This window comes from Pinus tabuliformis, chromosome Q (genome assembly GCF_031772625.1).
Source record: "Pinus tabuliformis cultivar Carrire ecotype Pingquan chromosome Q, CPIR1, whole genome shotgun sequence".
In the NCBI taxonomy this organism is placed as follows: Eukaryota; Viridiplantae; Streptophyta; class Pinopsida; order Pinales; family Pinaceae; genus Pinus; species Pinus tabuliformis.
The window spans coordinates 863,017,077-863,029,511 of record NC_142296.1 but is presented as its reverse complement, the minus strand read 5'-3'; the positions used below and the strand labels follow the sequence as shown (position 1 = coordinate 863,029,511).

The following is a 12,435-nucleotide window of genomic DNA, read 5'->3' as shown; positions in this document are numbered from 1 at the left end:
GAAAAAGTATTTTTTATTTATCTATTTTATTTTTTTACCTTTTTACTCTAAATATGATGAATCATCCCCCATGGTTGACATCATCATATTGAATGCTATTGGTTCTTATAAAGTTTATTTTTTTTGTCCATTTTTTTAGGCCCATTTTTTACCTCAAAATGTATCTAATGAGATGTGACATAGAACCAACTACGACCAAGGAGAAGATATTTATCTAAGGGAGCTTTAGTAACTTCAACATCGACATGCATGGTTTCCCCCTTAGCTCAAAGGAAAATAAAGGAAGAAGACCCTGAGGCACAAAGGTGTGTCATCAAATTCCTCTATGGTTTTAATTGACTTAATAAGTGTTGTAGAACCAATAGTATTATAACATGACGTAGAAGTCACACAAGTCAAAGACCCTTCATCCACAAGAGTGTAGTGTGTATCATGATTGAAAATGCACACTAAAATCTAAAAAAAACTTGATGAGAGAGTCTAAGATGAGGGGAATCAATATAAAACATGATAAAATTTGAATCTAAGGGACACGTGCATATTATAGTGGTAAAAAAGTATTTTCTTTGAATAAGATAGCTTTGTGTTATTGCTGCTACAATACCTACCCAAATTTTGTCTATGTTTGAATTTTGGAGCCCACCTATTATCATGTGAACTGTTGCTTTTGGTTTTCAGGTTTCATTTTATATATTTGTACATGTCTCAAGTATTCACCTCCCTTCCTAAGTGTCGTCAGATCATCAAGAATATCTATAGTGCACTTTTGATCCATAATGCACTTTCTAGTCACAAAATGAGGCTTATGTGTCACAAATTCTCATGTTTTTCTTATTGCACTTGGAGAATGTTTGTGAACTAGTGCTTTGATGCATATTTATTAGTTTTGGGTCTTGTTTGAGTTGTATTAATGAATTTAGATGTGTAATGCTTGATCTTACTCCTAATTCATTGTGCTTTTCCATGTTTTACCTTTCCATACTTAGTCATTTTTATCAACTTTCAACTCTTCTTATGGGTTGGGAAGATCGCATTGCACACTTCTATAGCCTATCAGTGACCCCCCTTGTCAGTTGTAAATCCATGCTATGCCACCCTAAGAATCCTCTCTCTCTCCTACACATTGCACAATTCTAGTTAACAAGACCCATTTCCTTGTTGCTTACTCTTCCTCCCCGTGCTAGTCCTGCCTTTGCCTCCTCGTGTAGCGCATTATGCACTTTTAGTGGGTATTGATGCCTCTACTTGTGCCTTAGAACTACACCTTGTGTAGTCCTTATGGACTTAGATTTCCTCCCTAGCACATAAGTAGTCCTAGTGAACAGTCCCTGCAACCTTTCCTCTAGAACTGCTCCATGCGCTCACCTTACCACCTCTTCTAGAGTTGTGCATAGCATAGTATTATTAATTATTCTCTTTCTCCCCTTCTCCCGCAAGTGTGCCCTGCATCCATAAGGCCTCTCTCTCTCCCCATTGCACATTGTTGATCCACAATTAGTACATTGCATGAATCATAATAGAGTAGAAGATTTTTAGGCTAATGTTCGATTTCCATGAGTGATATATACCTACAGACATTCTAAGTAAGCATGTAAAAATGCATAAAAATGAAGAGATTTTTCATGGAAATTTGTCCAAGGACGCATTTTGAAGACAAAGGCACAAAGGCACCATATTTCTACAGTTGAAGGAATAATGGAATGTGACGATAAAAGTGACCCATGAAGACTCCATCATCTCTCTAGACCCTTTGGAGGGTATAATGAAACTACAATGCAAGACCTGTTACAAGTATTGAAGATATAGTGGTAGTGTCATCACTTCTCAAATAAATTCATATTACAAGTCACTGCGTTCCAGATCATCAATTTCAATGACTTGTCATGTTGTCGTCACGCGATGATGTAATTTTGGAAAATATTGTAAATGTAAATATGTGGAATTCCAAGAGTTACTTATGGATAAAAGAGTCATTAGGAAACATCCAAAGGTCTTGTGGAAGTCCAAAGGTCATACTAGAAGTCTAAGAGTCATGAGGGCAGTTCAAGAGTCATGGAGATATGAAAGGTCATCCATCTTGTTATAAAAGAAGCCTCATTACTCAAGAAAAACACTTTTCACCTTGGCTTCTCCGTACAAGAATTGAAGAGAAAGTCAAGTGAGGCATCTACCAACAATAAGTCTTTCAAGCGACCTTTATTTGAGAATAATAATAACCAACTGACCAAATCTACACAGAGCAGCAATGTTTTGTTTAATGTTGAATGCTTGGGCATGGACTTTTTTTTTACTTTCCATCAGGAGAGGCATTCTAAAAAAACATGTCCACAATGGAATCACAACATGAATGCTATGATGAACAATTTCATAGAAACTTTATTAGCAGAGTAGCAATCTAAGCAGACTGAAGAAGCAAGTGAACCAACCATGGAAGATGAAAGCTCAAGTGTTGGTCACTCAGTTAATGCATTCGATGTTATATTCATAGCATAAAAAAAGTGTTGATGAACTCCCAAAGAGTGAAGCTCCTTTGTAACAAGAAACTCAACAATACAACTTGAGGAGAAAAGGACTAGTTTCTGGGAAATAACTTAAAAGGTAGTTGTTGAGGAAAATCCTAACACATAATAACCCTACTCAAAATTCATAGAATAAGCGTGGAAGTGATCTGCATCCAAAGAACACTTCCGGGAGAATTAAGAATAAGTCCATCACTCTAGAGGCTTCAAACAAAGCTACACCACCTAACACTTAACACATCATACTAAGGAGGAAGAGATTGATTATAACATTATTGAGGATATGAAAGGGGATTGAGCCAATATCTCAATATTTGATCTTGCGAAGATAGCACGACAACGTGAACTGATCATCCAAGCATTTACATCATAGCCTTCGCCAAGTAATGAAGTTTCTACTTCTCAAGTCTTGTGGTATTATCAAATCTATAGTTAATGTTGCTAATCTGAATTCTCATACTATCTTCACCCCTTTTATTTTAACATTTTAAATCTTTAACTATAATGTCCATAATTACCTTTTTTATTCTAGCACGTCTGCAAATTTCATGCCTTTATCTGTTACACTAATGCCCGAATCATACAATTAAACAAATCATTGGTCCAAGAAATTGGTGAGCTTAATATTGTTATCATCTGTTTACCATCAATCCATAGAGCCCACCAATGCATCAATATTTTTATTTTGAACATTCCAGAAGCCTACAGTTTGCTTCTAATTAGAGATTGGTCCAAAAAACTACAAGGATAATTTTCCATAGAATGGACACATTTATGGCTTCCTTATAAGGGTATAAACAATAAGATTCAAGTAGAGATCGAACCCTATATGAAGCATATTGTGACATTGCTCGAGGGTCATAATGAGTAAATTAGATTTAGGCATGTCATTTTTGGAAATTGTTTTTTAGAGGTTGACCACATATGTTATCAAGCGTTTCCATCCCTTATACCAGCAGATACACAATTATAGCTCCTTCCTTGCATTCCAACTGGTGCTAATGAAATTTGTAATATGGATGTACATACTACTATTGTAGGAACTATCCCATTAGCCACTGACATCTATACCTTATATTTTGATGGTTCTAAGACTTAAGACATTTATAGAGCTGGTTGTATTCTTATTGACCCTCAAAATAAAAGGTATATATTATCATGTCTCTTTGAGTTCGAGTGTACAAACAATACTGGTGAATATGAAGCACTCGTTTTGGGATTAAAGAAGGCCAGAGAATTCAAGGTGGAAGTACTAAGGGTAATTGGCAACTCATACATTGTTACCCATCATGTACAAAATACCATTAATTATGTTTCAACTAATTTGAAAAACTACCAAGAAAGGAATGGCATCTCATTTCATTATTTAAAGCATTTAATATTAATTATGTTCCTAGAATTAATAATGTTGTCGCTGATATTTTAGCCAATGCAACTTCTAGGATGTCACCAATAAAATATGGATTTTCTATAAAAAATGTTTATAAGCCATATGTGCCTGATAATGTAACTAACTTTCGTGTATTTAATGATGACCAAGAGATACTACACTTCATGTCCAATGTGGATGTTTTCAGATATGCATCTATTAAAGAAGATGAGCATGAAAAGGCCTTGCAGGAAGAAGCTCAAGCAATTAAGGGGAATACTATTCCCAAAGGTGTGGTGTCTCTTGACAAACTTTATGGCATACAAAACTATTTCATTGGACCATTGAATACAAATACTCAAAGCTCAATGCTATCGCACGAATAAGTCAATTTGGGAACCAAAGAAGATATGAAATTTATGAACCTCAGTACATGTTGTTCTCCTCAAGAACGACAAACTTTCTTCCATCTTTTCAAAAAATATCGAGATGTATTCACATGGAAATATGTTGATCTAATGACATATGATACATGTATAATCCAACATGTAATTCCTATCATGTACAAAATACCATTAATTGTGTTTCACCTAATTTGAAAAACTACCAAGAAGGGTATGGCATCTCATTTCATTATTTAAAGCATTTAATATTAATTATGTTCCTAGAATTCATAATGTTGTCGTTGATATTTTAGCCAATGCAACTTCTAGGATGTCACCAATAAAATATGGATTTTCTATAAAAAAATATTTATAAGCCATATGTGCCTGATAATGTAACTAACTGTTGTGTATTCAATGATGAACAAGAGATACTACACTTCATGTCCAATGCGGATGTTTTCAAAGATGCATCTATTGAAGAGGATGAGGATGAAAAGGCCTTGCAGGAAGCAGCTCAAGTAATTAAGGGGAATACTATTCCCAAAGGTGTGGTATATCTTGAGAAACTTTATGGAATACAAAACCGTTTTAGAGGACCAGTGAATACAAATGCTCAAAGCTCAATGCTATTGCATGAATAAGTCAATTTGGGAACCGAAGAAGATCTAAAATTTAAGAACCTTAGTACATGTTGTTCTCCTCAAGAATGACAAACTTTATTCCATCTTTTCAAACAATATCGAGTTGTATTCACATGGAAATATGTTGATCTAATGACATATGATACATGTATAATCCAACATGTAATTCATATCAAAGAAGGAGTGAATTCATTTCATAAAAATATAAGTAAAGTTCATTCGACACTTGAACCCCTAATTCAAAAGGAATTGAGGAAGTTGTTGCATGCCTAGATCATTTTCAAAGTTCATCATTTTACATGGGTTTCAAGTCTGGTTCTCTTAAGGAAAACATTTGGCGAGATACATTTGTGTGTTGATTTTTTTAACCTCAATCAGACTTCAGATAAGGATAACTACCCTGTGCAATCAATGGGGTAGATAATATAGATAGTAGATGGGTGAGAAATGTTCTCTCTACTCAATGGATTCTCTGGATACAATTAAGTGCTAGTAGCAGAACCAAATAGACTAAAGCCCACCTTCGGGATGAAGTGGGGGACATTTTCTTTTAAGTCCATGCCATTTGGACTCATTAACATTGGCACTATGTTTCAATGGGCCATTGAATTTTCATTTCGTGGGCCATGGAATTTTCATTCCATGGATTAATCAACCAAAGTTTGGTCGTCTACTTGGATGATATAACAATATTTTCCAAGAAAAGATCAGATCATAGTTGTCATCTAAATTTTTTTTTTGAGCGATTCCATAAGTATGGAATATCACTAAATGCAAAGGAGAGAATATTTGTTGTGTTTGAAGGTAACCTTTTAGGAAACATTATCGCTAAGAATGGAATCAAGGTTGACCCGGAGAGGGTCAAGACTATTACTCAAATCCCTTTTCCTATGAACAAGAAATTTTTGAAATCCTTCTTGGGAAAGATTAATTTTCATTGAAAATTCATCTTCGATTATGTGCAGATTGTTAAACCATTATAGGACATGATAAAGAAGGATTCCATATATAAATGGGAAAAGAGGGAGAAATATATATTTTTCCAAATCAAGCAAGACATTATTTATGCCCCGACCTTATACAACCCATATTTTGGAAAATATTTATTGTTGTACACTTTTGCTTCCGACATTTCCATTGTGGTTGTGTTAACATAGAAAGATGATCAAGGAAATAAGTAGCCTATATCTTTCATGAGTGCTGGTTTACAGGGATCTAAAACAAATTATCCCTCTTTTGATAAGAAATCATACACAATATACAAGGCGATCAAACATTCCAGGCCTTACCTCCTAAAGCTCACACTATTATCTATGTGCCTCATCCAATAGTTAGATCGTACAACAAGAGCTGGGTGAGAGGAGAGTGAACTAGATGATGTGTCTATAAGAATATGATCTTGAATTAAGGCTCATTCACACTATCAAATGCCATGGTCTCTGCTAGCTTGCAGCAGAAGTGATGGATTCACTATAAGAGGATTCTTTTGGGTGGGAACAAGAGATCAAGATGTATAATGTTGAGCAAGTTCCTTCTAAAAGTACAACCACATCTTGGTATGCATACATACGAAAATAATTAGAGAAAGACACCATAACTTATCATATATAAACAAAAACAAATAAGGAAATATGACTTGAACCTTTATCTTACCAACTTGTGTATGGTGTGTTTCTTTGGAAGCACCATAATGGTGTCTTCATTAGATGTTTAGAGATTCCAGATTTAGAAAGGTTTTTAAGAGATATTCATGATGAACTAGTGGGTGGGAACTTCAAAAGTGATACCATTTCTCATAAGGTGATGTGGGCCGATTATTATTGGCCCACATTAATTAAAGATTCTCACGCTTATGTCTGAAAGTGCCTAGTTTTTCAAAGGTGTGTTGGCCATGATCTGAAGTTAATCTCCCCATTGCTACCCATAGATATTGAGGAACCATTTCAAAAGTTTGGATTGGATATTATTGGTGAAATATTTACTCATTCATCGAAGAAACACAGATACATGTTAACCAAAATTTATTATTTCACCTAGTGGACTGAAGCAGTTCCGCTAAGGAAAGTCAATGATTAGGAAGTCATCCAGTTTCTCAAACATAATATCATAACTAGGTTTGGCATTCCTACATCGCTTGCCTTTGATATTACAACTTATTTCTCCTTACTAAAGCTTTATGAGTTTTCATTAGAAAATGATATTGTTTTAAAGCATGCATCAAATTACTACCCTTATGGTTTGGCTGAGTCTACAAACAAGAATATAATTCACATTATCAAGAAAATCATTTTATTTGAATAAAAATACTAGCATAACACTTTGGTGAATGCATTATGGGATGAACATGTCACTGCCAAATCCTCTCTAAATACCTCTCCCTACTTCATTGTATATGAAAAAGAAGTTATCCTTCCTTTGAACAGATACCTTCTAGCCTTGCAACTTTCTCAAGAATCTCAAGGCAAACCATGTCTCCTTATTGAAAATAGGATAGATACCCTTCTCAATCTTGAGGAAGAAAGGCTCAAAGTGAAAGAAAAGTTTTCTTTACACTAGAACCCAATCAAGCATTGGTTTCATAAGAAGACCATAATGAACAAAGACTTCGGCATGGGAGACCTAGTATTGAATTGGGATAAGGCCCGTGAAGAGAAAGGAAAGAACACCAAATTTCAATCTCTGTGGATTGGACCTTATACCATCCATGAAAATTTTGGTCACCATTCTTCCAAGATGAAATCCTTAGATGGGAGGACTAATCCTCTTCCTGTCAATTATCAGGATCTTAAGAACTACTTCCAGTAATAGCCCTAGGTTGCATTCCTACCTCTCTACAATTTTCTTTCCTTGTCTTATATTTTTTTTCTTGTCATGTCTCATGTTCTTCCTTTTTTTTCGTTAGCATACATAAATAATACCTTGTGTGAGAGTGTATGTATGGCATAAAGAAAAAAGTGGAAGAAATCAAAAGGGTTTGTGACAACTAAAATTCTTTCCTATATGTTAAGTCTCCTTCTTTGTTTGAGTCTAAGTGTTTTAGGTAATGTCCACATGGAAAATATGAGTCATGCAACATGGAGAAATATTATTGGACCTAAGATGCCCATAAATTGGATCTTCATTCTTGACTTTGAATTTCACTTATGATGTGTTCATGTGTCAACTTGACTAAGTAGAGAAAGGAAATGAGAAAACCTAAAAAATGAGCATATCAACTTTATACATTATATGAATCCCTTAATCAGGGAACAACCTCTATTACACATAAAATAATATGGAATCACTATTCCACCTTCAAATAAATAAGTGCCTTTGCACATTCTATTAGTAAATAAATAAAGAGGTGAAGTAGAGAAAGGCTTTCTACATATGGCACAAAGAAAAAAGTGGCAGAAATCAAAAGGGAATGTGACAACTACAATACTTGGCTATATGTTAGGTATCCTTCTTTTTTTGGGTCTAAGTGTTTTAAGTCAAGTAATGTCTAGATGGAAAATATGATTCATGTAGAATGGAGAAAACTTAGTGGACCTACGATGCTCATACATTTGGATTTTAATTCTTTACTTGGTATTTTAGTTGATGATGTGTTCATGTGTTGACTTGACTGAGTAGAGAAAGGAAAGGAAAATACTTATGAAACAAGCATATAAAATTTAGACATTATATGAATCCCTTAAATAAGGAACAACCTCTCTTACACATAAAATAAGATGTAATCCCTCTTCCACCTTGAAATATATAAGTTCCTTTGCACATTCTATTAGTAACTAAATAAAGAGGTGAAGAAGAGAAAGGCTTCCTGCGTATGGCACAAAGAAAAAAGTGGCAGAAATCAATAGGGATTGTGAAAACTATAATACTTGGCTATCTGTTAAATATCCTTCTTTGTTCAGGTCTAAGTGTTTTAAGTCAAGTAATGTCCAGATGGAAAATGTGAGTCATGCCAAATGGAGAAATATTAGTGGACCTACAATGCCCATACCTTTGGATCTTCAGTCTTTACTTGGAATTTTACTTGATTATGCATTCATGTGTCAATTTGATTGAGTAGAGAAAGGAAAGGAAAAAACCTAAAAATGAGAATATCAACTTTAGACATTATATGAATCCCTTAAAAATGGAACAACCTATCTTGCACATAAAATAAGACTGGATCTGTCTTCCAACTTCAAATAAATAAGTTCCTTTACACATTCTATTAGTAACTAAATAAAGAGGTGAATAAGAGAAAGGATTCTTGTGCAGAGAGGTGAAGCAAGCAACTTCGTCAGGGTATTGAACATGTCTGTTGGTAGAAAAGTGATGCTTGTGATTCCTTGAGGTGACTTTGTAAGGGTAATGAATAGGCTCATTGGTAGCAAAGAAACACTGGGGAATGTGCTTAATATATGACCATTAAAATCTTGGTACATTACTACCCTTTCCCAATCAAAACAATCGAGTTTTGGCATACCTTTGAATGTGTTTGAGCCAAGAAAGTAAGAATCCATGTGGTAAACCAGGATAAGTAGTGAAGCTAGGGTGATCCTTATGATGAGTCAAAACTTCCTAAAGGGCTAGAGTCTATGCTCAAATCTAGACCTAGATAGAGAAGTTAAAGTTCATCCATGATGTCCCCAAGTGTTGTCGCTTCTACAACACCCTCCAAAATTGTTTCTATGTTTGAATTTTGGAGCCAACCTATCATTATGTGAAGCATCTATTTTTGTCTTTCAAGTTTTGTTTTATGTTTTTTTACAAGTTTCAAGTGTCCATGTCAATTTCTAAGTGTCATCGAATTATCAAGTATAACTATAGCGCACTTTTGAGCCATAATGCAATTTCTAGTCACAAAATGACACTTATGTGTCACAAATGCTCATTATTTTCTTAAAGCACTTGGAGAGTGTTTGTGAATGGGTGTTCTGATGTATATTTATTATTTTTAGGTTGTGTTTTAGTTTTATTGATGAGTAGAGATGTATAATGCTTAATATTACTCCTAAATCAATTTTTTTCATGTTTTACCCTTCCATACTTGGTCATTTTTATGATCTTGTAACTCTTCTTCTAGGTTGGGAAGAGCGCACTGTGCATTTCTAGAGCCTAGTAGTGACCCCCGTTTTCAACTAGAAATGTTCCATGCATGACCATAAGCCTTGTCTCTCTCATTTGTGCATTTCACAATTCTAGTCTTTCTTTCCTTGTTTCTTACTCTTCCTCCTTGCACCAGTCTTAGCTCTGCCTCTCAGTGTAGTGCACTACACACTTCTAGTGGGAAGTGATGCCACTCCTTGTGCTTTGGAACTACACCCTATGCCCTCCTTGTGGCCCTAGACTACCTCCCTAGTGCATGGAACAGTCCTAGTGAATAGTCCCTATAGCATTTCCTCCTGGAATTGCGCCATGTGTTCATCTTGCCTCCTCCTCTTCCAGAGTTGTGCATGGCACAATATCAGTAAATAGTCACTACCTCCCTATCTCATGCAAGTTTTTCCTACACCCAAAACGCCTCTCTCTCTCCCCCTTATGCATTTTTGATCCACTATTGGTGCATTGCACGAATCATCATAGAGTAGGATATTTCTAGGTGAATGTTTGCTTGCCATGAGTGATCTATACCTATAGGTGTTCTTAGTAAGCATGGAAAAATATGTCTGAGGATATCTGTCAAGAAACAATGTCCAAGGAGGAGCTTTGAAGATAAAATCACAAAGGAACCATATTGTTACAATTGAAGGAATAATGGAATATGACGAACAAAGTGATTCATGAAGATTCCATAATATCTATAGACCCTTTAAAGAGTAGAAGGAAACTAAAATGCAAGATCTACTAAAAGTATTGAAGATATAGTGGTAGTATCATCACTTATCAAATAACTTCATGTTACAAGTCACTAGGTTCTGAGTCATCGATGTTAACAACTTGTCATGTTGTCGTCACATGATGATGTGATTTTGGAAAATATTGTAAATGTAAATATCTGGGAGTTCAAGAGTCACATATGGACAAAAGAGTCATTAGAAAAATTCCAAAGATATTGTGGAAGTCCAAAGGTCATATTAGAAGTCCAAGAGTCACAAGAGTATTTTAAGAGTCATGGGAATATGAAAGTTCATCCCTCTTGTTATAAAAGTAGCCTCATTACCCAAGCAAGGAGTTTTCACCTTGGCTTATTCAACTAGGAATTAGAGAGAATATTGTTCTTTTGGGGAGAAAGTAGTGGCTTAAATCTCCACTATTGGAGCTAGTGGTGTCTCATTGTAACCATGTATCTTGGAATTGTTTCTTAACAATTTGAAGCTCATTGAGCCAACACACTTTCACACATGTATCGTGAATATTGTAAGAAAATTATTTAGTTGTTTTTAGTATGTTTTTATGCTTTTTGCATAGTAAATAAATTGAATTGTTTCATTGGATTTGGTGCTCATCTTTTTTTTTGTGTGTTGCGTTTTCTTTAATGATCGTTATGTATATGTGAACTATTTCTCTAGATGGTTAAAGATTATTTCATATATATGTGCATGTGCCTTTATTAGAATAGTACTACTACTTTTCTTCTAAAGACTCACATTCTCTTCCCTTTCGATGAAACAACCTTGATATATATTGCAATTGAACATTTCACAAGGATTAATTACTTGCTCATTCGAAAGTATATGTTTATTTCTCTCTTATGATAACTATTGCATCCAAGGAAAATCTTTAAAATAATGGCAATGGAGCCATATAATTTTGGATGGGGATCCTATACTAAACAATGTGAGCTCTAATTGGGACTTAATATTGGAGAGACCCCCTATCTGTTTGTGGTTTCCAGCACTGTCAATACTTTGAAAAACCTCCAGAGTAGACATGGCACAAGATGCTTAACAATATTGTAATTTTTGGCAACCCGTACATTAGAATTATGTATCATCTTACAAATAACACCCTTAGGTTGGTGGTATACTAGATCCAAAGACTTATCTAATGTGAGAGGTCTAGTAGACACAATATGGGTTGTTTAGTCCTTAGAAGTAAAACTCGACTTAGGAGCATCATAAGACTTCACTCTCATGGAAATGTTGACTTGTTTGTTACACATGAGAATAGGCTCATTTATTCCAAAAGGAAAATAATGTTTCCACCCATTTCCCCAAGTGAAGGTGGAGGATTTTGCAAAACCATTTGCTATTGTGGTTGGGCGGGTAATGGATGATTCAAAATGGTTGGCTACTGGGTGGTTGTCAATGGTGCAAGAAGGCGATGGACTTCATCTATACATGGGAACCCATGAGTTAAATGATCTCCTTGACAAATCTTACAAGGAAATTTAACCTTTTGGTGATGCTCATTTTTGTCCCCACCCTGATTAGGTTGGTTTGGATCAATTTCCTAAGTAGTTTTAGGGTTATCATTTTGTTTATTATTTCTCCTTTTACAGCCAGGTTGTTGAGTGTTCTTAGGTATTGTGGGCTTCAACGTGATAACCTTGATGGATTTCTCATAATATTGTGCTTCTTGAGAACTAGATGCACTTTTTTGGGCTT

At 35.0% G+C, this 12,435-nt stretch overlaps 1 protein-coding gene across 1 annotated transcript in view; it reads left to right on the top strand.

Annotated features, from left to right (window-relative positions):
- LOC149222267 (uncharacterized) overlaps window positions 1–12,435 on the top strand; it is a 187,357-nt gene that overhangs the window by 58,714 nt on the left and 116,208 nt on the right. Inside the window, exons 2-3 of the mRNA XM_089387554.1 lie at window positions 4,097–4,179; window positions 4,701–4,825. Of these exons, the coding sequence (XP_089243680.1) occupies window positions 4,097–4,179; window positions 4,701–4,825 (208 nt within the window). The remainder of the gene's footprint in view (window positions 1–4,096; window positions 4,180–4,700; window positions 4,826–12,435) is intronic.